Consider the following 27,710-nt stretch of genomic DNA (forward strand, 5'->3'; position numbering starts at 1 on the left):
TATGTTGCGAGTGACCTTTCCAACATGACTATGTAATGCGCGCGGTTGAGCTAGTGCAAGACGAGCATTTCAGGTTAAAAAGTATATAAAGTTTCTATTTGTATTTTATTAAATTTTTTTTAGAAAGTGACCAATAATTTCACTAGATAACACTCATTCCTCATTTGGGATAGTGTAGAGCCCTTTGAAGCTGCACTGAAACTACAATTTGGACCTTTAACTCGTTGATTCCCCTTTGAAGTCCACTATATGGAGAAAAACCCTAGAATGTATTCCTCAAAGACCTAAATTTCTTTTTGACTGAAGAAACAAAGATATTTTGGATGACATAGGGGTGAGTAAATTATCAGCAATTTTGTATTCTGGAAGTTAATATATGAATGCAATTGCATAGCTTTATCCATGCTCTTACCGTGCTGCAACTTGTAAGTGTCATGGTATCCACTACAAACGGAGATCTTCCTGCCGTTAAGTCCATGATGGAAAGCCGGTGCTTTGACTCCACCTGTCGAATGTGATCGAGTTTGTGAGTTTGCGTATAATTTGGAGGGCAGGATGGTGGGATAGTTAATTCCGAGCCTCAAACCCTTTAAATTTTGTAGTGCAAGAGGGAGCGATGAGGTCTTTTTGGAATTCTGAGCATCTCTATCAAGATGGAGGGTTTTCATTTCCATCCCATTGCTGATGTAATGTTGATGCTGATGGGGATGATGATGATAATGCAGCATACAGTATTGGGCCGGACCCATCTTTGTCCCACTGTCACTCCAATATCGATTAGTCCCGCCCACTGGGTGGGAGCTGCTAGGATTGGCCACACCCCTGCGTCTCTTGTGGCATAATTCGCCATAGAGGCGTGTGGCATGTCGGAAGAGTTTGCGGCAAATGTGGACAAGGTATTTTAGCATTTCTTCGTAGCAGGATCCCGGTTCAGCCAGGCTAGCTAAGGTGGATTCGTTACTACGAAAACGAGCCCGCTGTTCCTGCATCAGCTGGTTCTCACGTTGTTTGGTCTCGGAGAACTGTGTTGCTATGACAACGAGGCACAGGTTGATCATGAAGAAGGAGCCTACCTGTGGACAAAACAAAATATGACTATATTACAGAGATAGGCCCAAAACATTGCAGGATTACGAGGTACCTAGTATTTCTTGCATTTCTTGACCTTGACAGTCTTCTCAACAATAATACTGTGATTTACATGGCATGTTTATGAAGACTAAACTTAAAGAAAAGCTAGAAAACTATTTTCTTAAATTTACAAATAACTACATGAACAGCAAGTAACACATTGCACTAAATGTGACATTTTTTAAATAGATAGATTGAAATAATAAAACAATGTAAAACATAATCCAATTATTATTGTTTAATTTACAACTCTGAAAAAAAAGTTTTTTGTATCACTTCTAAATGATAGACTAAAAAGGGTACTTGTCAAAAGTTTGGGTTTAGTATTTTTTTAATTAATTCATTATTACTTCAAAGCGTAATACTTTTCACAAAAATATTAAGCAGCACAACCGTTATTGATTGTTATTAACAACTGTTATTGAGGAGCACAATTATCATTATTTATTATTAACATAATAATAAAAAAAAATTCTTAAGCAGCATATTAGAATGATTTCTGAGGAATCATTTAAGACTTGAGTAATGATTATGAAAACCGCAGGGAAAAATACATATTAAAAAATATATATATAAATAGAACAGTTTAGAACAGCTTTGATGAACATAAAACACGTCTTTCATAAACAACAATAAATCTTACTATTCCTAATCTTTTGAACAGTAGTTAAAGTGTAGTTTTTTCTAATTAGCAAACTTAGTTTTAAGGTTTACACATAGTAAGTATCTAAAAATACAGAGTTACAAAAAGTGTTTCCAGATTTAAGTACATAAATAATAACTATTAAAAATGTTATAAATTCAAGAACCAAAAAAACATATTCTTAATCGCTGTTAATACATTTCATGCACAAAGTCTGTAAATCAAACAGTTTTTTAAATTCGCTAGAGCACACCAGACTACAACAAGCTAGCAGAAATTGTTTAATAATTATTTTTAGCTGCAGATGATTTAATAATTGCTTATACAGTGTAGTATTTACTGATCACTAAACTTGGTCATAATTGATTATAGTTTAAAACAGATTAATGTGATGTGACTTTAGTAAGACATACAATTCTAATTGATTTAATACAATGGTGACCGTTAAATGTGTACATTAAAGTCTAAGATTGTATAAAAAGTTTGATTTTCTTCTTAGTAATGTAGTACTTACAGTAACTCAGTAGGTCTCTTAAGAACAAGCATTCAGTTTCAATATTGCTCAATTATAAATTCCTTAGAAATTATGACCGAATTTTCATCTCTTTAAGTGTGGTTATCAAGTAAAATTACTTGAGTAAATTACACAGCTGATGATAGCAAAAGCCATTTCCATGCAACTAATGAAAGCAGACATGTTAAAAGAGAGTAAGACGTATCAGTTAAATAATTACTGTGCACTTACAATGATAAGAAAGATGAAATAGATGAAGTTGTAAAAGGAATGCGCATCCATGACATAGTACATGATATCCACCCATCCCTCTAACGTGATGACCTGATGAGAAAACACAAACAGGATTAAACAGGATTAAACAGGTAACGACATCCACCATGCACACATTCCTTATAATAAAGCCCTTCAGATATTGTTCATCACTTCCACAAAACTAGGTCAGGAAACTCGAAGGAATGATAAAATGTCACGCCGTGGTCAATCAGATTACTCAGAAACCTGAGAAATGTCCGTGTCCATTCCCAATCAGGTTACTAAAGAATATGATAAATATTGTTGCCCTATAGATTAGATTAGAATGGAGCATGATGAAATGTGATTTTCTAGGACAGGTAAGTTGTTTATTGATGAAAGAGGATTCACTCTCGCTGTAGCCCCTGGCAACCTTTCACTTCATTTTCTGACTCCGAAACGAAGTGTCTCTCGGGCACCAAAGGGATATGTGAGGATAAAAAAAAATCACCACCTGCCAGACTGAATTTATACTCAGCGAAAATTTTAATGAACAACTTGGAGCAGATCTCTAACACACATTCATCCTATTAGAAAAAAAAAGGAATTCTTGAACTGCCTTCCTAAAAATTATTGATGACTATGCATGTTTTTTTTTTTACATAAACTCATTCAGTTATCCTTTCATCTTCTTGCAGACACGTGTACACACCTGAAAGATAGCAATCCAAGCGTATCCAATGTTGTCAAAGTTGATAGCCCCCTTATGCGGATTGTGTTCACTTGCATTGCAGCTGTTGTAATACAAGTTCCAGTTTACACATCCATGATGAGGAGGATCTTTGAAAACAAGATCTGTGACATTATCAGCCGTGAGCTCACAATCAGCCCCTCCAACTCTGCGCTTCGGGATGTTGGAGCAGTGCAACATTCCGTTTTCCCGAGTGGTGGAGCAAATGAAGGGAATGTCATCGGTTTCGTCCAGTCTGTAGTATTCACTCACAGACTCTGAAACATTATACAGCCTGCAGAGAGACCAAATCTTTGTTAATGTTAATTAATAAAAACACAACTGTTCATTGTTAGGTCACTGTTAGCTCTGGTCCATTAAACAATATGCAACAGATGCAACTTTTAGTTTGAATAATCTTTTAGTAAGTTTTGAAATTAAGATGATCAAAGATTAATAACTACTTAAGAAGTTTTTTTCATTGTTAATTTATGTTAACTATTGTTAACAAATTATTGTGAAATGTAAAAAAAACATACATTACAAGCTAAATTAAAACAAAAACATGAAAAATAATTAAAATCAAATAATGAACTAAAAGCAACAATTAAAATTTATACAGGCATTAAAAAATATAATAATTTTAAATAACTTTAAGTTTTAAAATAAAAGCTGCACAAATAAAATTTAATTCAAAAGTAAAAAACAAAACAAAAAAACTATACTGTAATAGGAAAGTATTCTAAATAACACTGGCACTGACAACAGATTTTTTATGTGTGATGCATCATTTTGATTGTTTTTTTTACCTTTTCATTTGATCTGCTGGAATGAAATTCACATTCACTGAAACTGATTTTTATTATTAATTTTGCTCATTAATTATTCATATGATCTATTACCTTAAGTCATTCCAACATTTATTGTCTCATATAATATTTAGTTTGACATCCTGAGGCTGGCAATCAATATTTTGTTGGTTTATTCATTTATATATTTATCTTATCTAATTTATTTACTTGCTTTATTTTTTTTTAAAACAGACGGAACACTGTTTTAAAGCAAATATAAATTTTTTAAATTACCAGTTTATGTTTTTGTGTACCTTTTATCAATACACTAAACTCAAAACAGAATGCAAATTTACTAGACTTTTAACTATTTGCAAATTGCACTGTCACATCATCTGCAAACAAGTTTATACTACACTTTTAAGAGAGGATGTTGAAGAAAATGGTCTAAGAATTGGCCCATATGTTACTTACCATATCTGAAACTTAGCAGCATGCTTTTTTTTTTTTTTACAATTCCAATCATGCAACTTGAAATGCAATATGTAAATGACATAAAAAAGAGACCTATGGGTATTATTGTGTACAGTCCCTTCTATCAATGCACTAAACTCAAAACAGAATTTATTTGACATTTAAAATGAGCAAACTGCACTGCAATGCTTAAAAAATTAGGTTTACCTATAATAGTCTAAAGTGGTCATATTCATTTTACAGAGATGCAACCAATTCAAATATAATCTTAAACAATTCAGCTACCCCATGAAATAGTCCTTCTGATACAATAATAAAACAAGCCTTCACAGACATTTATTTGCTGTTAAATGATATACAACTTAATACAAATACACAATTTAAACATAACTGATCTAAAACACACAACTGGTGCTATGTTTTCAAACACAGCAATCAAAATATCTATTAAAATCATTAAGGCATTAACCACTAAATGAGGAGGCCAAAGAAAATGACCATGTAATGTTTATTTTAACAGCTATGGACTTATAAATAAAAATGTTTTGCCTTAAAGTTAGCATTTTTTCACACAATAAGTCTGAACTACAACTGCATATATTTTAGACCTTCCACAGCAGATTTCAAGCCAGCACTTTCAGAGGGCCTGGATCCAAACCATAACTTTTGTCATTTCTAGTGTTGTAGCATTTGAGATAAAACAATTCCATATTTTGTCACACAAAAATCACACAGAGGTCATCTGTTTTTTCGAGCTCATGCACAGAATGTATTACACAAACATTCTCCAGTTTAGTAAAGACCTGAAAGAAATTAGAAATAATTTACTTTATAAGTTCTGTATTTAATTGCACCAAGGTTCACACTGATTTATTTTGGAGGACTGAAAGATGAGGGGGTGGAGGACACTAAAATGACTGCTTTACTCAAATTAATTAAGTTATTCAAATTCCTGGGAATCTTGATGAAAGAAATAAATAAAGAACGAACAAAAGAAAGAAGCCTTTACATCAAAGCATTTATACAAAGCATTATTTAATTCAATCAAATTACATTGTCTTGAAATGGTAATTAGTCATGATAGTCTTTTTTCTCTGTTAAAAATTAATTAAAATTAATATACAAAGGAGTGGACTCCTTGTGAAAGTGCCAAATCTTGTGGGCAAAAGAACTAGCTGCAGGCTCCAAAAATAATGAGTAGATGTGCAAACAGACAAATTTGCACATCTCATGGGAATCACTTAGACAGAAAGCGATTTTCACACCTGAGATAGGTGTAATTTGACTGGCAATTTTTGTATTTTTGCAGCAAGACACTGTGAAAATGTATTAAATGGGCCATACTATACAAAGGGTGCCTTTTCCAGTTTTACAAGGGAATTTTATCAAGCAAACAATCTGTTTGAGAATTAATTTATTAGGTTGTGACATTTATAGCCTAATTAACCTGTTAACTGTCACTCACGTTTTTGAAGATAGACTTGAATGTGCATGATACAAACCTAAATTTATATAATTCATGACTGAAAACATTTTGTAACATGATTTTGATGTGCCATTTACATGGTAATGCAATGTCTGATTTTAAAATGGCTTTTAAAGGATGAATTTTGAGATTTTATGTTTTCAAGTGATATATAACTTCTGATGATTTCTAAAATGTGATAGAGAAAAAGGCAACGAGGAAGTCTTTTTTTTAAACAAAGGTCAAAGCTCCTTTTGTAATGTAGATTTCTGAGGGTGCACTCTTGTCATAAATTCATCTATTACTTTTCCTACATAATTTTTAACAAATAATATTGGTAAAATATATATTTGGGAGTGTTCGACCTTTTCATGATATATAGTTTGTCAAGATTAGATTAGATTTGATTGTAATATAGTATAGTCAACGTAGGCGTCCCGTATACGGGACGGGGTGACAGTTAACAGGTTTTAATTCATTTCAATATATACGTGATATAATTATACCTTCATTAAGATAACAAGGGGCACTATTTTAGTTTAATCGGATATTATAGGCCTTGTGTATAGGTCATGAAACTACAAAGTGCTTCTTATTTAGAAAAAAATATATAATAATGGTAACGGTATAATTTTTCTCATTTGTAAAATATAATTATCATATTTCTAAAAACACAAAAACTAAAACTAAAAAGCCCACATTTACATTTTCAGTTAAAAAATAATGGTAATGGTGGAATTTTTCATATTTGTAAAATGTAATGCTCATAATTCCTAAAAAACCCACATTTCAATTTTCTGTATTTTTTTAAACTAAAAATGGTAACAGGGTGGAATTTTTCACATATGTGAAATATAATGTTCATATCTCTATATCTATAAAAAATTGTTTGTTTCATTAGCTTGTTAAACAACCTTACTGAAAAAAAAAAGTTAAAAAGAGGATACAGTAGGTATGCTGTACACTTGTTTGTTACTTTAGGAAACATTATTGTAAAAGGGTTAATGCAAAATCAAATTATACTTTTATTTGTTTTTATGAAATATGATTATTTGCCAATACAGCAAGAACAGTTCAAAAAACATATACATATAAAAAAGAAGAAAAACAGCTATGTTAAAATACAGTAAAGTATAGTCAAAGCTTACATGAGTTAATCAAAATTATTAACAAGGCAGCTGCTTTCTAGAATGACAAAAAAGTTTCAATGAGAAACAAGACTTTTCTGAAGTAAAGGCCAATTCTTTTGAGTTTTGAATGCAGATAGCAGCAGATGTACACAGACTGAAGTGGATATCGTTTTTGGTGGTTGTTTTTGATGGTTTTCGACAGACAATGCAATAAATGTTGAATGCACAAGAGAGCTGGATTTTTAAAAGGGCAGCATAATTTGAGTGAGAGGAGCATTATTGTAACAGACGTTGCTTGGATAGTGTTGGGCTTTGGGGAGGGTGCTGGAGAGATGCAGCGATGCACCTGAACGGGTCAAGGCTTCTTTCAACACACTGGCTTTCTGGTGTGCAGTATATCAGGGTGGACAGTTGTCAAAATGATTCACTGGTGCAAACTGCCTTTATGAATACTCATTATACAACTTTGTACACTCTCTATGATCAGAGAGGCCCTTATGGGATATAAAATGTGAGAACTGATGCCTTGTGTCAGCATATACAAACAATATGATGCAACATTTATACTTGGTTTGCTCTAATCTCGAGGGCTCGAGCTCCTGCCCCTTTAATCGCCAACAGTAATGTGCCCTTTTCTACCGAGGGGAAAGAAAGCCCTGTTGCTTAGCCCCTGTAAGTAAGTAAGTTATTAAATGAAAAAAGTTTCATTTTGGGGTGAACTATTGATTTAAAGCATCACAAGCTTCCATTGTACTGTAAGTGCATTACTGCTTGTTTTTTAAAAACTGAGGGATGTGTTAATACAATTTACTACAGTAATATAGCGTAAATTCAATAAACTCATTAAATCCTAGATAGCTGTTTTCAAAGCCCCCCAAAAGTCATTCTTCCATCTGTTGACACAACATAAACAGGTTCCCACCGAGGAACATACCCATGTGGTTTCAGAGCAGCAATGATAGCAGCAGCAATTTTGCAAACCCCCGCAATTTGCATGTATCGAGTAGCTTGCATTAAAAGCAGTGGTTTTGCACTCACATTCTGATGTTGCTGTCGAAAAAGCAGCGGTTGCGCAGAAGCCCCGCCCACAGCTGCACGCCAACAATCCCGAAGATGAAAAACACGAAGAAACACAGCAGCAAGACATTCCCCAGCATCGGCAAAGTATCCAACAGCAACGTCACCAAGATCCGCATACCTACGAGACAGAGACACATGATGTCACGAACACACATTTAATAACACGTGCAATGAAGCATCAAAGCCATCGCGGTTCACTAGACAGACGAGACTGCGGTGTTACGTTTAACTTTGATAACTCTGATCTGACATTCACACACTTCATGAACACATTTTCTCAGTGTCTGATGTGTATTCAGTAATTGAGCCAAGAAGTGAATACACACACACACACACAAACAGAAACTTGCAGGGCTTTGGCTAACACTCGGTGGTTTGAGAATAATCGAATTGGAAACTTAACAGCCACGGGCTCTCACTCCTCACTGACTCCAAAATCTATTACTGCTTTACTGAACACACACACACACACACACACACACACAGTTATTTGGTATGTGTTGACAAAAAGAGTGAGCTATAAATGGTAAGAGTATCCGTGCATGTCTCAGTCTACATTAAACAAAACAGACACTTACTTTCACTGCTGGACTCCATCCATTACTGTAACATACACCAGCACCTCTCCGAGGACTAATAGCATGTGCGTGTGAGTGTTTGTGTATTTTTTGTGGTCCATCAACTATATAATGTTGGATTGTGGGCACTTAACTGCAACAATCAGCATCAGTGACCATGTTAATACATCACGGGAGTCTTGTCTAGTCTGTGCGTGTGTGAATCTATAAATAAAGCAGGCATGTCTTTTTTTTTTTCAGACCAACTCCAGATCATTTGCTTCAAATCAAAAGCTGGACTGTAAAACAGTGACTGGGTTGTAAAAGAGAGAAAGGAAAAAGATATACAGATGGAAACAAAGAAGGGGGAAACGGTACTCACTGGGAACTCTGTTGATGGCTCGTAATGGTCTGAGAACTCGTACGGTTCTGATGGCTGAGAAACTAACATTATGACCGTCTAAAGAATACTCCAACATCCTGAAACATAAACAAAAGAAATTCATTTTAAACAACTTGGAACACAATAAGCCAATATATAGAATTAAAACGTAGAATAATAACATATATATTTTATAATGTCATTCAATCATAATAATGTAATGTAATATTTTTGATGACATTCAATGTACATAATTTATAGTATATTATTAAAAATCATATCTATAAAAAATGAACAGGCAGACCATTAATATTCTGATTTTTTAATTAAGATGTGATATTAATTTTATTATATGCAAAACTATACACATTTAATTTATATCTTGAAGCAAAGCTGAATCTTCATCATCATGATCCTTCAGAAATCATTCTAATATGCAGATTTCTTATTATTATCACATTTTTTTAACAGTTGAACAGTTGATGAATCGTAAATTCAAAAGTGTAAAACCCTGGACAGTTGAAATTGTTTCACACATGCATTTTCACAATTTAATGTTTCACAATCAAACATGATTTCTACAGAAAGACTGCTTTAAAATATCTATTTCGTACTGCTCTCGAAGACCCCTAAATGATGCAAATTTAATGTCACTAAATTGATTTAGAATCATTATATGTTCTCCCCACTGAAAAGTGAAAAGTGGATCTTAGCTCAACATGAATGTCTATGCTATTTGTACTAGTTAGTGTTAGTTTAGTGCTATACTTTTCAACTTACTGATAGAAAGACTAAGAAAAACTATTTGGCTAAACTAGTTAAGAAGCCTATTAAACACCATTAAACCAGAAATGTGTTACCTTTGTCCGAATTAATGACCAACTTGCTACTTCCTCACTCACACACTCACACATTACCGTTTTAATGAGTTTTAATGAGTGATCAGGCACTTGAACTGAGTTTTGGACAGAGAGGAGAACTACAAATCACTGTGTCAAATGACAAGAGAGAGAGACACGATACAGACAGACACAGAGACTCTTGCCTGGTGGTAATTGTCATTCATGAGCTTAGCTGTGACACATCGACTTGACATTAGAACTCGGCCTGACATTAAAACTGGATTTGACATTAAACAAACACACACACACACACACACACACACACACACACATACACAGACACTGTAACAGTTAAGAGTTTAAGTTTAATGACTCATCAGATTCTAGGAATCGCACACTAATAGTTGACTTTTTAGATTTTCGGAGCATGGCGCTCACACCTTTGTGATCTGTCACTCACCCAGCCATGACGATGAAGAGGTCAAGGCGGTTCCAGGTGTCACCAAGGTAACATTTCGGACCAAATATGCCCAAGGCCACCATTTTAACCACCATCTCCACAGCAAAGAATGCAAAGATGAAATCATCAAAGGCCTGTGGAGAGAAGAACCACACATCGCTTGTGAATACATTACATTAAGAAAAGACAAACAGCTGTCATTTCATTTAAAGTGCATTTTAATACTTTTAATAAAAAACGAATTTTAAATTTAAACCGGATTTGTTCAATTAGTCTAAAAGAAAAAAAAAATGAAAACTTAAATTGAATTGTTTAAATATTATTTTGGCAGATGTTGTTCAGGTCTGGGTAGTAACTGATTACATGTAGTCTGGATTACGTAATCAGATTTTTTTAAACAATAGAAAATATAATGCATATTTTAGAAAGACTTCACAATACACATAAAGCTACTTAAAAGTTGTCTTTATTTGTATAAAATAAACTAAATTAAACATTGACTAACAAATGTTTGCGGAACGACAGAGGCAGGTTAAACACATAATAAATACGTTATTATGATAATAATGTGACTTGTTCATGTTTCATTTTACTTATTTTTTTTATTTTATTTTTTTCGCCAGAACAACATTTGAGTCTTCTCCTCCCATTTCTACCAGAGATGCTTTATTCAACTTCCCACGTCTACTACCTCCGAAGATATTAACAACACAACTGGGTTGTAGGTTGCCAGGTTGAGGTCATAAATATTAATTTGTATGATGTATCTATTATTTGAGTAGGATGCATTTCATACAAGATCTAGCAACTGGACAACTTAGAATAATATATTGATGTGACTGTTAATACGATGAGGTCTGGGGCATACAAATTATGGGGGAAGTTTCCCAGGAGAATTAACTAAATGGGAAGGGAGCGGGATATAAGTGTGAAATAATCAAAGCCTCCAGGGGAAAATGGGAGTGGTGACAGATTGGCATTTAGAACAGTTAATGCATGAAAATGTTTCATGTCACATACAGTGGGCAAAAAAAATTCTATATTTGGAGAATTCTGGACACCTAAAAATGTTTTAATTTTACAAGAAAATATCCATGCAAGTGGCATATGCAAATAAATGATCTAACTTGACTTTTCGAAACCATTTTGTATAATTTGCTTTCGACTAACTTTACCCAAGGTGATTATTAGCTGGTGTTTGAAGCCGGTTTCCCTCCAGTTCACACAGCTGTTCTATCAAGTACCCACAGGTTTCATTGCCTAATTGATCTCATTTAAAGCAGCCCTTGTGTACAAAATTCACAGACTTCAACAATAAATTTCAAGCCAATCTCTGTCAGACTTCAAATTGCCAGTTGTGAGCAATGTTCCCGTCATTATGCAGATCCACAGGTTTTTTGAAAGTTGTTTTGGAGAGATTAAAGATATTTTTTTTTCGGAGTCTGTTGCTGATGCTTCATGGTGTTGCTTGTGGGTTTTTCTAAGAACTGACAGTTGACGGCATTTGGGAAGCACATAACCGCTTTCACGCTGCTCTGTATTGAAGTTTTTCAAGTTATTTTACTATACATCATAACATTTTATGATGCTTTATTCTACATCATTAAATAAATCTGTAAATTAAAATTAAATATCATGCCGAACAGGTGAACTCATCTACTCAATAGTCCACTTTTAGCGACTCATTGTGTTTTTAATCAGACTCATGCAAACTATTCCAAAATGATTTAAATGTTTTAAATAAAGACTGAAAGTATGGTTGATGAAGTCATTTGACCGTGTGTAGTTCATTTATAGTCTACATTTAACTCTTTACTTCTGATGATTGTATTTAGCCTTCAAAAATTCCTAAGTTGTGTTCATTTGTGAAGATTATCAAAAACAAATGCAAAGAATCAAACATTTTTAGCAAAAATGTACAAATCTTATTGGGTTTGTGTCAAGCGAACCAGAATGATTTGGAAGCTTGTTTCTGCCACAGGATAGTGAAAATGCCACAGAAAAAATTTTCAGAGTTGTGAGATAAAAAGTCATTATTACTTTTTTACCCTGTGGCAGAAACAAGCTTTCATAGAGTAATGCTAACTTCTGGGTTGGCCTACAAAAATATGCCATCACTGCGCTTGCTTGATACAGTATGTGCGTTTCTGAAAATACCACTTAGTTTAATATTTTGTTTCATGTTATCCAATGGAACAATTTAAATGTCGAACTCTTTAGGCTGCTGTTTGCATTTATTATATGCTTGTGTCTTTAAATGCTTTTTTTCCCAACCACTCAATCAAACCAACAGGCAGAATCAAGAACTCACAGAGATTGAAGTCTTTATTTAAGCAATCCACGTGTGTCTGTTATGTAAGTGTGTGTTACCTGCAGGATGCTGCACCTGTCAGAGTGGCACTCCAGGTCTTGGCAGGGCTGGAACATGCCGAGCGTGACGCAGTTGAGCAGAATCACCAGCATGCTGACTCGCTCAAACCACGTAGAGCTCCAGTTAAGGAAAATACAGCTCACAAGGAAATCAAGTAGTTCAAATTTGTTTAAACAAATTTTTTCATATATTTATTTTTGTGTCAGAACTAGAGTCAAGATATTTTATTTGTCTGTTTCTACAAACTATGACTATAAACTGGCTACACTAATTGTAATGAATATTTTTAGTACAGTCCCTACAATAAAGAAACAGAAAAGTGTCTTTAAACAAAACATGTTCATCTCTTTCTATCCTGTTAATAGAAATACTGTATAATGTTTTGAATTTTTAATTTACGCTTGAGTAAAATGGAGTGTCTTTATACATTTTAGCTATTCAAAGCAAAACATGAACATCAACACTTCTGTTCAAAAGTTTGGGGTCAGTAATTTAATTTAATTTCAAGTATCTTATGCTCTCCAAGGCTGCATTTATTTTCTGAAAATACGGTAAAGATTATTTTAAATATTAAACATGTATTTGAATATATTTGAAACATCAGCAGCCTTGTCTTCAGTGTCACATGATCCTTCAGAAATCATTCATAAAATATTCATCATAAAATTAATTTTAAAATGTTGATTTGCTGCTCAATAAACATGTTTTATTATTATTAATGTAAAAAAAAAAGATATATATAAAAATACAATACTTTTATAAAACATAAAAAAAATAATGAATAGAGTTCAAAAGAACAGCATTTATATATATATATATATATATATATATATATATATATATATATATATATATATATATATAAAAGTATTGATAAATTCAATTAAATTAATTATTGATTTAATAAAAATCTTACTTACCCAAACATTTTGAACAGCAGTGTATAGTATAGTAAAGAAAAGAAGAAACAGAGCAGAGTAAGATAGAGTTAAGTAAAGAAGGGCACAATTACATTACATAATTATATTAATTTCATGCTTGCCTAATTTGCATCAAAACACTTATAATTCTGTACTGTATGCCTTTTGGAGAAATGCTGCAACATTTTCCCATCTCCAACTAACCGAATAGAACAGAATTGAATAGCTTTTTAACATACAGCTAACAAAAAAGTGAAAGAGATGGAACTGAGCATGAATAATGTACGGCATTTGTAGATTAATAATTGATTTTGTTCTCAAGAAGGTTGAAATTGAATTTGAATCGCATAAAAAACCCATCTTAATGCCTGCTTTGATAAAACGTCTTTTTTTAATATACAAAATGTTCTGTTTGCGTCCATAAACCGTACAACATAATAAAATGCAATAAAGCCATTTTGTTTTCATATGGGTCTAATTAAAAACTGCAATTCCATTTTCACATTTCAGTGCACTGATCTACACACATACCTGCCGCTGTAAAGGAAAACCCCACAGGCACCGTGATCAGACCAACCGCTTTACCTCATTAATCATAAACCTGCCACAGAAACACACTGTTCACACCATCTCAATCACCAGCCTAAATCCTGCAATCATCCTCATTTACATCAGGATACACCACACCACTTTTAACCCAATTAAACCCTAAAGACAATATCCATCTCCGTTAACAGACAGAGGAACTTGATCATGTCCCTGCAGTTTCCTCAGGTCTCTGTCTTACCAAAACACTTCCCTCTCGCTAGAATTGGGACAGCTTTCCCCTCATCAAACATTTATCCAGAGCCCACACTAATGCATACAGACAACTCCAGCTCCCGTCTCTCATCCTCAAGATTGTTGTGGTCACATTCATGCCACTTCAGCTGAGGATAATGATGACGGTGATAGAGAACAGAAATGGGATGAATAAGGAGATGGAAATCTTCACAAATGCTAATGCAGTACTCCTATCACTTCATAATGCACATGCACAAACCAGTGTTGGCGAGTAAACTTCACAATCTTCTTTCTTCTATGGAACACAAAAGAAGATGTTTTAAAACATGGCTCTCTTTTTTTTTGCCATACTATGACAGTAAGTTGGGTCCACTAGGGTTTTGAAACAGATTTTCATTATGTAGTCTTAAAAGATTTATTTTGTGCTTTGCAGAAGACCACATTTTCATCGCTGGGCGAACTATCCTTACTTTAATTTATGTGTATCTTGCAGCACAACAAACTACAGTTTCAAATATCTTTCCCAATACTGCAGTGTTGTTTTCCCTTTAACCACTTAAAATAAATCTGAAATAATTCAACATAAATATTACATTTAAAACTCAGAAATGTCAGAAGAAAATGTAAAATGCTGCAAATAATTGAAACTAATTAGGTAAAGCAGAAGTACTAAAAAAACTAAAAGCTAGATAGAAATATTTATAAAATAAAAAAAAAATGCTAAAAGCACATAGTAAAATTACTAAAACTTGAACTGAAAGAAAAAAAATACTGAAACTGAAAATATTAATAAATACTATAAAAATATTACTTTAGACAAGTGATGTAACATTTCACCCAAGGCACAGTATGTTTCACAATAATCAGATTTTATTACTATTTTTTTTTTTTTTTTTTTACAAAATGAGATATAAGACAAAAAAAATGTGTCCTATTATTTCTCAGACAAAATGCTGCACATTTCTTTGTAAAATTGAAATATGTTAAATAACAAAACTAAACAGATTATATATATATATATATATATATATATATATATATATATATATATATATATATATATATATATATATATATATATTCTGAAGGTTTTTACAGAAGATTTTTTTCTTATAACAGTCACTTGATATATGTAACTTTTTATTTGTAAAAATATGGTTTAATAAAAGTAAAAATGAAAGTTTTTTTTCGGACTGTTGACAGTATATTCTGATTTATAGATAAATAAAAAGAGATACTGTATAAAGAAACGCTGAACCTTTATCCAAAAGGATTTTTTTGTTTACAAAATGTATGCAAATTTGTGCACATATAATTAGGTAATGCCCAATTTGCATAATTAAAAAAATGTGTAATATTGTCTTAATGTACTGTAATAAATCAACTTGGGAAATATGGTGACATCTATTATTTAAAGAAACTTTTAGAGAACAGTTAAAATAATCATTTTGAAGAACGTTTTAAAAATCTAAAGCACTTTTTCTACATTTGAAAGGCTCCATGGATGTTCAAGGTTCTTCAGTGTACCATTGATGCCAATAAAGAACCATTATTTTTAAGAGTGTATACTGAATGGTGACGTTTTTAAGGAAACCAGAAATGGTTCTTCTATGGCAACACTGCAAGAACACCCTTTAGGAACCCTTATTTTTAAGAGTGTATTCACCTGTAGTGTTTTGCCTTAAATAACATTGACAAAAAGTCCAGAGCCTCAAACTGCCAAATGAAAGCCTGGAGTACTCTGTCATAACACATTTAAAAATTAGCAACTCACCCTCTCATCAAATTAGTGCAATTCAAAGTCATATACTCCTCGACTTCTTCATAAAACCGAGCAGAAGGCATCAGTATATAGTGGTTGAAAACACAGATATGAGATTTCTTGAGCTCTCCAGGGCCTAATGTGCTGGAAACACACTGATTTGGTTTCTGGCAAAATGGCCATAACCCCATTTCTCCAGGGATTCTACAGCCCAAACTGAAAAACTTATTTCATAGTGCAAACAATTTTTCATGCTATTGTATCACACAATTGTTTTTAGCATCGATAATAATCATAAATGTTCCTTGAGCAGCAAATCAGCATATAAGAATGATTTCTGAAGGATCACATCATGACACTGGAGCAATGATGCTCAAAATGCAGATTTGCATCACAGAAATATATTACACTTTAAAATACATTAAAATACAAAAGAATTGTTTTAGACTGTAATATTAAATAAACTTCATAAGCATAATTAGCAAGAGCCCACCATTGAATGGTAATATAACAAATTTGGAATGCATCATTATTTATTGACATGTCTAAGACAAATTGCATGCTGGGAAAAACTAGGACAGTGCATGTGTAGACAGTGTGTAATCGCTGCATGTGGATGGATCGTGTTTGCGCAAGCGCAGGCAATGTGCTTATTTTTATCTTCTTGAGGTGCATCTGAATCCAAACATAAACAAAGTGCACATACTGTATACACACACTGCGTACGCTCATTATCCTGATTACTTCAACAAACCATAAAACATAACTGTTTCTGTAGTTGCTTAGTAACAGTTTGGTGGCTTTGGATGTGAAGTGAAGATAAAGACAGCTGAAAAGCTGAGGGCTCAGTGGGTTTCATGCACTTTAAGTCAACATATTTAAAAGGTCATTTCATGCCAGGCGATATAGGAAAACAATCTGAAAGTCCAAAACAAGAGAATACACACAGACATATAACATATACACTAGATAGATAGATAGATAAGTTGACTTATCATAACAAATGATAATGCCATTTAGCTGTTTAGTTAAGAATTATCTGGTTAGTTGTAATGAATCTGTTTACTGTATCCTTTATCAATCATATGAGTGATATTTTAATTGTTTTTATAGTATGATCATGCAGAATTGACATGATTTGTGGTTACCGAACCAATATAATACCATTTACAGGACCATTACTTGTGGTGTAATGCATCATATACAGTATGCATTCATATTCCTTGATCAATGGGTTTATTGGCAGAATTACAGCATCTCCTGGGGATGTAAGAATCTTTTTAAGTGTTAAATTATTATAAGTGTGTGGAGTCAGTTGGTGTTTAAGAGGCAGGTGAGTAACCAGGAGAAGGGACAGACACAAAAGAGAGAAAGAGAAAGAGGACAAGACAGATAAAGCGACTGTGATCAAGAGCCAGACAAAACAGAGACGGGAAAAAAGAGACCAATTATAGTAGCTTCCGATTCTCGTGTTACCATGGGAACCCCCCACTGGAACTTCGTGGGAAAGAGCAGTTTCACTCCCCTAGGACACGCTTACACACACGCGCTTATGAATTGTGATAAAGCAACATGAACCTCTGAACTGCATCTGTCATGTTGAGCTCTCAAGAAGGTTTTAGCAGAAAAAGATAAAACGCTAGAATGCATCTAAGTGAAAATCTGCTGGGAATGACACGGCGAGCAAGATTAATTACTCGACTTGAATAATTGGTACAACTAAGGAAAATTATCCGAGTTGCTGAGATTCTCTTTTTATTGCCAAGCATTCATTATTGGGATTTCCAGCAATGTATGCTTCTTCTGAATTTTTTTCACACCTCAAAGGAACTGAAAATTGTCAAGCACGTGTACATTATAAAGCCCTGGTCAAGTATGTGCAATCCCTTTGAAGTATGTTTGTACTGTGCTACAGTCATGTAATCATCATGCATTAGAAAGAGTCGTTTATTTCTTTATTTCAGTTTGAAAGTGTGGAATTGCATGAGATGTCCTCACTGAAGGAACCCTGCCGTTGCTTCATAGCTACAGAGCGTGAAAGAACAAGTGTGGACCACCCTCATTATTTATGAATTACTCCAATAGTGCCTTCCCTTTTACAGAGCTGGTATATACTCTGATGAATTACGTTGAACTAGACTGACCTCATCCAGTTGGGATAAGTTTAGGCTTATTATGACTTGGGAATCGAGAGCTTTTTTATTGAGTGACCACGCAGTGCAGTCTGCTTCCCAAACTAATGATTCGTATGACTCAATGCAATCCTGTGAACACGAAGGAACTAAAACAATAGTGCTTACACAAGGAATGTAGCACTGTATTAAGATTCCTAAAAACTTTCTGCTTATGAGTACAAAAACACAAAAATTTTACTTTTGCAATTAACTCAGTGCAAACCACTTTAAATGGATCACTTTAACTGAACTGAACAGTTGTGGCTTTTTGTCCATGCATTGTTATTTTTTATTATTAGTTAACTAAAACTTAAACCATATAGTACTAGAAACATTTAAGAGTAATGAGGCTTTTCATATTATTAGCTGTCTGAAATAGTGAATGGGAACATGACTTGTGTAACATTAGCAATGCATTATTAGCTGTTAAAGCAAAGGCTACTGCTATCAATTACCATTATGTGTCTGGCATTGTAGAAAGCGAAACATAAAATGCATTCTGAAACATCATCTGATATGACCTTGTATAATTCACTCTTCCTTCCCTTCTTTGGAATCAGTTTCTGGTTCAAACATGTATAGCTGAATGAATATAATATTGCCACTTGCCATTGTGTAGCATTTACTACTTCAGTTAACCGAGTGAAAGTGGAGCAGTTAGTTCAAGCTGGGGTGAGTGTGCATATTAATGTTTCCACAAACACTAGATGAGGTATAGGTGAAGACTAGAGTTACATTTTAAGGCATTAATAAATAATTTTCATGGGGAAAAAAACATTTAAATATGTTACTGTGAAAATCAAAGATGAGTTTTAAGGGAGGTCTTTAACAGTTACAAGGATGAATCATAATAAACCATAAATACTAGTGATGTTTTCATGTGTGACCAGGTGATTATGTTGTAAGTAGCTGAGTCATTGGTGTCCAGATGTTTATATATATTGATTCACAACATAGGGAGTGGAGTAAGACCCAGCAGTTCTTTTCCAAGAAAAGAGACCAATGACTCATCTTGCTCTCAGGAGCATATACAAATATTTGTCCAATAAAATTCTCTCTAGAATGAGTATGTCTCTATGCCCTCTGACTACCATTATTAGCAAGTAGCAAATCAAAATTCATGAATAAAAACTTCCCGTTTCAATAGAAAATACACAAAAGAGGAAAGAAAATTGTGTGTTTTATACCATTTCATAATGTTTTTAATATATTTAACACTTTTTTGAAGATTAAAAATATTTTTGGATGTTAAATATTTAAAACGTATGTATATAAGACAATGTGTATTTGTGTTTATTTATGAGTTTGAATGTGTATGAATGTATATACAGTATAATTATCTACACATTTTATACATATTTTGTTTATTTTCTTTTTGTAACAGGGTAATAGAATAAAATTAGAAAATTTCCCCTTCACTTACATTAACAGAATTTTCATCATTGAAAATGCAACTGACATAGTTTCCCTTATGTTTACATACTGAATTGGTTTTATTGCTTATTTTTTATTTTCATACTAAACTATGATTGGTCTTGTTGTACCCTATATTTAAAGGGAGGGGGGGGGGGGTGAAATGCTATTTCATGCATACTGAGTTTTTTACACTGTTAAAGAGTTGGATTCCCATGCTAAACATGGACAAAGTTTCAAAAATTAAGTTGTACGTTTGAAGGAGTATTTTTGTTCCAAAAATACTCCTTCCGGTTTGTCACAAGTTTCGGAAAGTTTTTTTCGAGTATGGCTCTGTGTGACGTTAGATGGAGCAGAATTTCCTTATATGGGGTCCTAGGGCACTTCTGCCGGAAGAGCGCGCGCTCCCATATAGCAGAGCAGAGAGAGCACAGGCATTCACTGATCAGAGCGAGAGCGTCGCGAAATGTCACAAAAGAAGTGTGTTTTTGGTTGCCAGGGCAAGACAACCCTGCACAGATTACCCAAAAAAAAAAAAAAAACATTAAGGGACCAGTGGACGGAGTTTATTTTTAAAGAGCATCGACGGAGTTGTGCAAGTATTTTTGTTTGTTCCCTGCATTTCGAAGATGCTTGTTTTACAAACAAGGCCCAGTTTGACGACGGATTTGCGTATCATTTATTTCTTAAGGATGATGCAATCCCACTGAAGAGGGGTCACAATCGTGTGTGGGAACCGCAGGCGGTGAGTAAAACTGCTAAAAATATCTCTGCCTCCTTGTTAGTGCTTCCGCCTCCCATCGGAGACCCGGGTTCGAGCCCCGCTCGGAGCGAGTCCTTGCTGCTGCTGCTCTCGTTCAGTTTCAGCCTCGGGATCTGATTCTGGATAATAAATAAACGGCTGAATTTGACTGTTAGCCATGGTTTGTTTTGGATGATGTTTTTTTTTTTCTTCACGTAATGTCACAACTTCCAAACGCTCTCAACGCAAAACCCTACTGGCGCTTGTGATTCTTTAGCTCCGCCCACAAGTCATGCCTCCAGCGGCTCGTGTTTTTTCGAAAAAAATCGGCACAGACTATTTTTCTCTTATAAATATAATAAAACTAAAGACTTTTTGGAGATATGAAGGATGCAGTATTACTCTATAGGTATTCAAGATTAACAGGATATTGAGTGCCATATGTAATATTCACAACTAGTGGTTGAAATGGCTACTGCAGTTCAAATTCAAAATACTGGAGAAAGTTGTTTAAACCACCCCACCCCGACTCCTCAGTGTCAACTCTTATGTGGGTTGCCAGATTGAGGACATCCTACAGGAACATGTGCAGTTAGCCTTACACTGTAAGTTTTAAGTCGTGTTTTAATATTACTCTGGTCACAGAGCTTTTAAGTTGGATGCTGAGGCTTATTAGGTAGAATCTGCGATCTTCGACCTAGTTTGTTTCCTGGCTCCCATCGTTGAAATACGCTGTGATTTCTAACAACTGGTAACCTGGGGTGTCGAAATACTACTTAGTAAATTGGCAGTGGGCAGAATCACACAGACCAAAACAAAAACAGACATTCTGACATGGAAAATAAATTTCAAAGTTAAATGGCTGGCTGTAACATTGTTTTCCCAGAGAAACAAATATGTGAACATATATCTAAATATCAATTTTATGCTTTAGAACAGTAAAAAAAGCACATTTAACCATAAACAGCCACATATATATGCAGCAAAAAGGCACTGTCGCATTGTGTGTTATGTCTTTCCACGGCTGACAGAACGTATGCCGTGTCCTGACAGTGGCAAAGCGGCTCTGATTCTGCATTTAATTTACCTAAACCTGTCCCCGAATCTTCAATATTCATATGCTGCCTTGCCAACACTACAATTTCCTTCAGTCAATACAAATACACTTTTTAATATATTACAGATAACATGCCTTTATTAGTGTAACTCGCTCGACAACATAGACCCTTGTCAGATGTGACTGTGTACAAACAGGATATGCCATAAACTCAAACCAATTTTCTCCTCTGCTTTTAAAATTGAGTTGAGGTTGTCAAAATATCCTCTAAGTCCTGCAAATAAAAACCCAACTCAAACTGACGCAGTGAAGCCATTTCAAATGTGTGTGTGCCTTACAATAGTTTATAAAAATGCTTACTATGACACTACTTTCCTCGCTGCAGTATGTCAGGATTCATAGAGGGGGATTTAACCACACTTCAGTGTTTTGTTGATGCAAACTCGCTTGCAATCCCAGAAAAGCAAGATATCACCTATACTCTGTGCTCCCATACATCATGCTGCATTGCAGTAACACTCCTAATGCGGACCCAAAGGTTTCGGACGTCACACACATATATGCACCCTTCATCAGAGGACAGGGGGACAAAGGAACGCCCCTCAAACTTGTTTTAGCGCTCAGGGGTCAGGCTAGAGAGAGCTGATGGATGGGAGTGGGCAAGCGGATCACATCTGTCATATGTACACCCATTAGACACAGAACACACCCACACACACAATCACACACACATTTTGTAATCATATCAAAAGCACATTAACAACTGAACAACTGAAAATAAAGGTAAAGAGAGATTGTTGAAACTGAGAAAAATATGCATTTACTTACTCTCTCTTATGAGTGAGAAAATGATGAAGGTGATAATTTTTTTTTAACTGGTCTTTAAATAATGAGAGTAAATTAAAAGAACAACGTAAATAGTTCTGAAACTAGCTGCAGTTCTTCAGAGAAACACACATTCATGCAATGTCTGAACATGTATGTGTTCTGTTTCCTCCGAGTTGTTCTAGTGTAAGTAAAAATCCTCTCAATAACAGTGAGTAAATAATTCAGACAAGACTCCATAAGAGAGAGAGGGAGAGAGAGAGAGAGAAGTGGAAGAGAGTATTTTGATGTCATCAGGTAATAAAGCAAAATGGTACTGTACAACCATTACTAGGAAAATGTAATGATTCTGGCTACCAATATATCTGAATAATATGGAGCCCCTACAGGTACATGGCGATAGAAAAAAATAAAATAAAAAAGGCTCAATCGCTTGCAAAACTTTTGTGATGGAAATAATATCAAGTGGGAGGAAAAACTACTTTTCAGTGCTTTTTAAGCAAACACAAATATTTCACAAGAGATCACAAATGTTTCAAAAGACAATGCAATTTTTTTCAAAAGAATGCAAAGATTTTGGGGGAACAATACTTTTGCGAGAAAAGCAATGTTTCTCATGGGAATGCAATGCTTTTATGAGAGAATTTATATGATTTGCAAATGAACACAATACTTTTGTGAGAGAATGCAAAGTTTCTTGGATGAATGCAATCCTCTTGCGAGGGAACGCAAATGTTTAAAAAGAGAGTATGATACTTTAGCGAAAGAATGCAAAGCTTTAGAGAGTAACACAATACTTTTTTAAAAGCGCATTTTGCCTAAAAATGCCAAGTTTCTCTAGAAATTTTATACTTTTTTGAAAGAATGCAAATATTTTGTGAGATATTGCAAAGTTTCTCAGGGGAACACAATACGAAAGAACGCAACTGAAATTGAATCCTCTTATCTCATATTTTTGCATCACAATGTCCTGGTAGAGACTCTGTAGAACAGTTGCAGAAGGAGCTGAGTGTTGGCAATGTTGTTACTAAAATTACATCTCTTTAAAATTGTTATTGTAAAATTTGAAATAAAGCTGAACTTGGCAACTAACTGAAATAAAATATTTAAGCTGAAATACTAAAACTGAAGTAAAATAAATAAAAGCTTGAAAAATTAAACCTAATAAAAATGACAAAAGGAGCACATAAAATTTAAAACAGATGAAAATGAAAACATAAGGTAATTTAAGGCAATAACTACTGTACATATTATATTACAATGAGATAACACTAGAACCAGACAACAGTGTAATTTATATATTTATACATATCTTATAAAATAAACGTTCTAAAAATAAAAGGGGGCTTTGCAGTTTTATGGCATTGGAAAATTTGTTACTGTAGTTCTTAGAAAAACATATGCATTTGGTGCAGTAAAGAACCAGGAAATCAATAAAGTGATCTGAAGTACCCAGTGTTCAAAGTGAGCCAGTACACACTCAGTGCCAGCAATTCTGTGCTGTTTTTCTGCAGTACTAGAAATTATTCTTCCATAGCAGCAGCTCACATGAAATGTTGGTACTCTCTGCTGTCCTTAGTGGTCAAGACAGTGTGCCCTCTCGCTCTTATTAGACCATTAGAGAGGCTGTTAGTCTCACAAGCCAGCCAATGCTTTGACTACCATCATTAAATACTTTTGAACTTTCCTTTCAGATATGAGATGGTCACGTGACCAACATGCTAAATTGACATTTATTCAGACGTTTAGGAGCAGGTAACTGACTGCTGTGTAGGTCGGCAAACATGCAGGAGGCTCACGATCATGTGACTGAAAGTGCTCTAGACCAAAAACAATGAGGAAGAAGCATTTTAAAGGCTTTTAAAACTTTCATGGTGCAAACAAGTCTCAGTTCAAAATAACATATTTTGTATTTGCACACCGAATGTGTGTGTGAGATGAAAAGGGAGAGAAATCTGGCTGATATTGGAGAGTTAATTAAATTGTGTGAGTAAATGTCACACAGTTTTAGAGACAAGCTGCTCTTTCTGTCATCCACACACACTCACAATTAGATATGAACTCCGGGAGGTTTATTAAAGCAGGAGACTGAAGCAGAGAGACATGCTGACAACAACATGCACACATGCGCACACACTCCACTTCAAATCACTGATAGAATCGTCATGATAAAGATCTCAGTTGTGTTTCGTTTAAGGATCAGCTTTGTCTCATGTGTTTCTCTCACATACAGTACAGTAGGAGAATATACAGCTATATATGTAGATATAAATGAATGTGGACATTCTAAATTAGATTGCTTGAGTAAATCAAAGAGAAATATTTGAGGTCATACTGATGCTGATGGAAGATTTCGGTATCCTGGCAAATCTGAGCACAGTGTTAGACATTGTTCAGATCTCCTCTGAAATGTGGGATAACTAGAATTTTTCAGCCAAAAATGAAAATGCTGTCATCATTTATTCCCCCTCATGTTGTTCCAAACCCATATGTTGATTTTTTCAGGGGTCCACTACGACCACATCTGCCAAGCTCCAAAAAGTATAAAAACACACTAAAATTCAATGTGTGTGATAAAAACGAAAGCCCAGTGCTGTTTTGGCGTTAGTGATGTTGACATGCCATTTTTGTGTCTGGATGCAAATGCTAGTAAGCCTCAGCTGAGCAATTTTCAGTGAGTAATGAGTTAAATTTTGATCTGTTTCTACTTTAGTTATTATATGACTTCAAAAGACTTGTAATATAACATATAGCTCAAATTAAATGTATCATAAAATATCAAATATAAGACATTAAGACATGGTTTAAGACCTGCACACGTAAAATTAATACAGTATGTCCAAATGTAGCCCATATAATCTCAAAATAAATCATGTATGCCTTTACTACTGTCAGCTGCTCATTTAAAAAATATGGAGATAAAATATGCATTATTTCAACCATCTACAAGATAGTATAATATAAACATCATAGTGTCATCATGGTGGGCTTATATTAATGTATCTTTGTCATCAAAGATACATTAATATAAAGAATTTTCCATGAGAAACCAGTATAAGCAAAGAAAAAGAATCCTTCTAAATTCTGTATGTCTTTTATGAAGCCATCTTTGTCACTTTCATGAGGGCTGTATAAATCAAAGAGCTGAAGCTCCAATTTTATGCACAAAACAGTTACAGACTGTTCTGACAGAGCGTCGCTTGCTAATCCATCAGTACCTCATTTGAACATTAAAATGCAGGAGGGCTTCAGCTAATTTTCTTTCTGCGGTGTACTGTGTGCTTGGATGGGATTTGTGGGGGACATTAGTGAGGACAGAGTAAAGGACAATGCTCAAGGACTGTAAATTCAAAAGATGACATTGCTCTTCACGTCCGCAAATAACCTGAGCGAGTCCAACCGCTGGCCGAGTGTGCAAATAAATGCAACAAAGATTCAAAGAGGAAAGTGATCAGAAAGTCGATCAGAAGTCTGGTACACCGCGGGCACAGAACATCTCCAAAACTGAATGTCCCCTAGGAGATATTCATGCAGGATATTTGGCAGGCAGAATGATGACTGTCTCTTACAGCAACTGTCTAACTTAACATCAACATCAGAATGACCTGTTACTTGCCACAGTTGGACTGTCTGCAATTGATTATATTAAAGATAATATTAAAATAGTAGTATAAATGGTGTAATAATATAGTTGGTATGCAGCAACCAGAACAAACCTTTAAAGGAAGCATTAGAATGAAAGATCAAAGGCAGTTAACAAACAAGATTATAATTAATTAGCGTAGCAGTTATAATGTCAATGTATAATTATGGTTGTTCCATAACAAAATTACAGTACATGTTGTTCATTAATATAACTCAATACTTATGTAGCATGGTCAGTGTAATGTGAATTATGTCCCAAACACACACACACACACACACACACACACACACACACACACACACACACACACACACACACACACACACACACACACACACACACACACACACTCATACACACACACACAAATACTCATAGGAAAAAAAAATCTATTTAATATTTCACTTGTTTCTATGGAAGCCTGTTTCTGTCACAGAATAATAAATACAAAAATTATTTTGACTTTTCATTTCACAATTCCAACTAAAAAAAAGGAAACTTGTAATCCAAGATGTAATCTTAGAATTCTAAATTCTTTCCGAATTTATATCTTGCAATTCAGATTTTTTTTCTCAATTCTGAGTGTACATCTAACAATATTTTTGTTTTGGGTTCACGCCACAGCATAAAAAAAAATACATAATTGTGAATTTATATAAACATAATTGTGAATTTATCTCACAATTCAGACTTTATTTTTCAAAACTGTCACAGTTCCAACCTTTTGTAATATTGCATGTTTATTACAAGTTTATCTTAACTTCTTCTCAGAAACGTGAGAAATAAAATGAAAATTCCAAAAAACACTTTGAATTGTCAGATAAGAAGTCCCAATTAACTTTGTTCTTTTTTTTTATATAAGAGTTCAATGGAAAAGTTATACTTGCAAAAGAGAAAGTGTTGTTTTTTGTGAAAAAAAAAGTAATCTCTTATGTGTTTCCTCTGGAATTGCAGTACACATTTCAAGATGCCTAAAACTAGACTCAGATAAAGATTAAACATAACTGGAAAAATAATGCCTGTTTCCAAACAGGTTTCCCAATAATGCTATTTTTACATTATTTATAAAATGTTTTTGTAAAATTGTAAATAATCTTTTATTTTATTCTTTATACATTTTAGTACTTTTATATTCCTTTGTATTTTATTTTAAAAAATATTAAATGTATTTTTTTATTTCAGTTTTATTAATTTTAGTACTTAAACTTATTTATTTTCAAGGAAAGGCAGCATTTCTAATTGTTAAGTATTTTAAGTGTAAATTTTTCATCTAGAATTTTTATTTCATTTTATTTCAGCTTCATGGAAATGGATGATACAATTTTTTTTTAACCATTTTAGTTTTACTTTACACTCTCTCCCGTCTGCCTCTGCTCAGATATACAGGTAGCCCCACCCAAACTCATGCTATTGGTTGAGGCAGGACTGGACAGAACATGGAAATCCTCACTCCGAATCCTCAATCGTTTCTGCACATTCAAGTGGAATAGAAGTTATTTCAACATTTAAAATCCTTAATTTTAACTTGAAGTCTCCTAAGCAACCTCTGAGCACTGAACCTTTCCTCTGGGAAGACACACACTC

The 27,710-nt window shown here is 34.1% G+C and overlaps 1 protein-coding gene across 1 annotated transcript in view; it reads right to left on the reverse strand.

Annotated features, from left to right (window-relative positions):
- Positions 1 to 27,710, reverse strand: part of LOC113044548 (voltage-dependent T-type calcium channel subunit alpha-1H-like) — an 87,099-nt gene that overhangs the window by 43,482 nt on the left and 15,907 nt on the right. Inside the window, exons 3-9 of the mRNA XM_026204628.1 lie at positions 12,804 to 12,915; positions 10,434 to 10,567; positions 9,132 to 9,229; positions 8,151 to 8,310; positions 3,235 to 3,547; positions 2,520 to 2,612; positions 413 to 1,073 (exon numbers count right to left, since the gene is read on the reverse strand). Of these exons, the coding sequence (XP_026060413.1) occupies positions 413 to 1,073; positions 2,520 to 2,612; positions 3,235 to 3,547; positions 8,151 to 8,310; positions 9,132 to 9,229; positions 10,434 to 10,567; positions 12,804 to 12,915 (1,571 nt within the window). The remainder of the gene's footprint in view (positions 1 to 412; positions 1,074 to 2,519; positions 2,613 to 3,234; positions 3,548 to 8,150; positions 8,311 to 9,131; positions 9,230 to 10,433; positions 10,568 to 12,803; positions 12,916 to 27,710) is intronic.

Source organism: Carassius auratus, chromosome 26 (genome assembly GCF_003368295.1).
Source record: "Carassius auratus strain Wakin chromosome 26, ASM336829v1, whole genome shotgun sequence".
Lineage (NCBI taxonomy): Eukaryota > Metazoa > Chordata > Actinopteri > Cypriniformes > Cyprinidae > Carassius > Carassius auratus.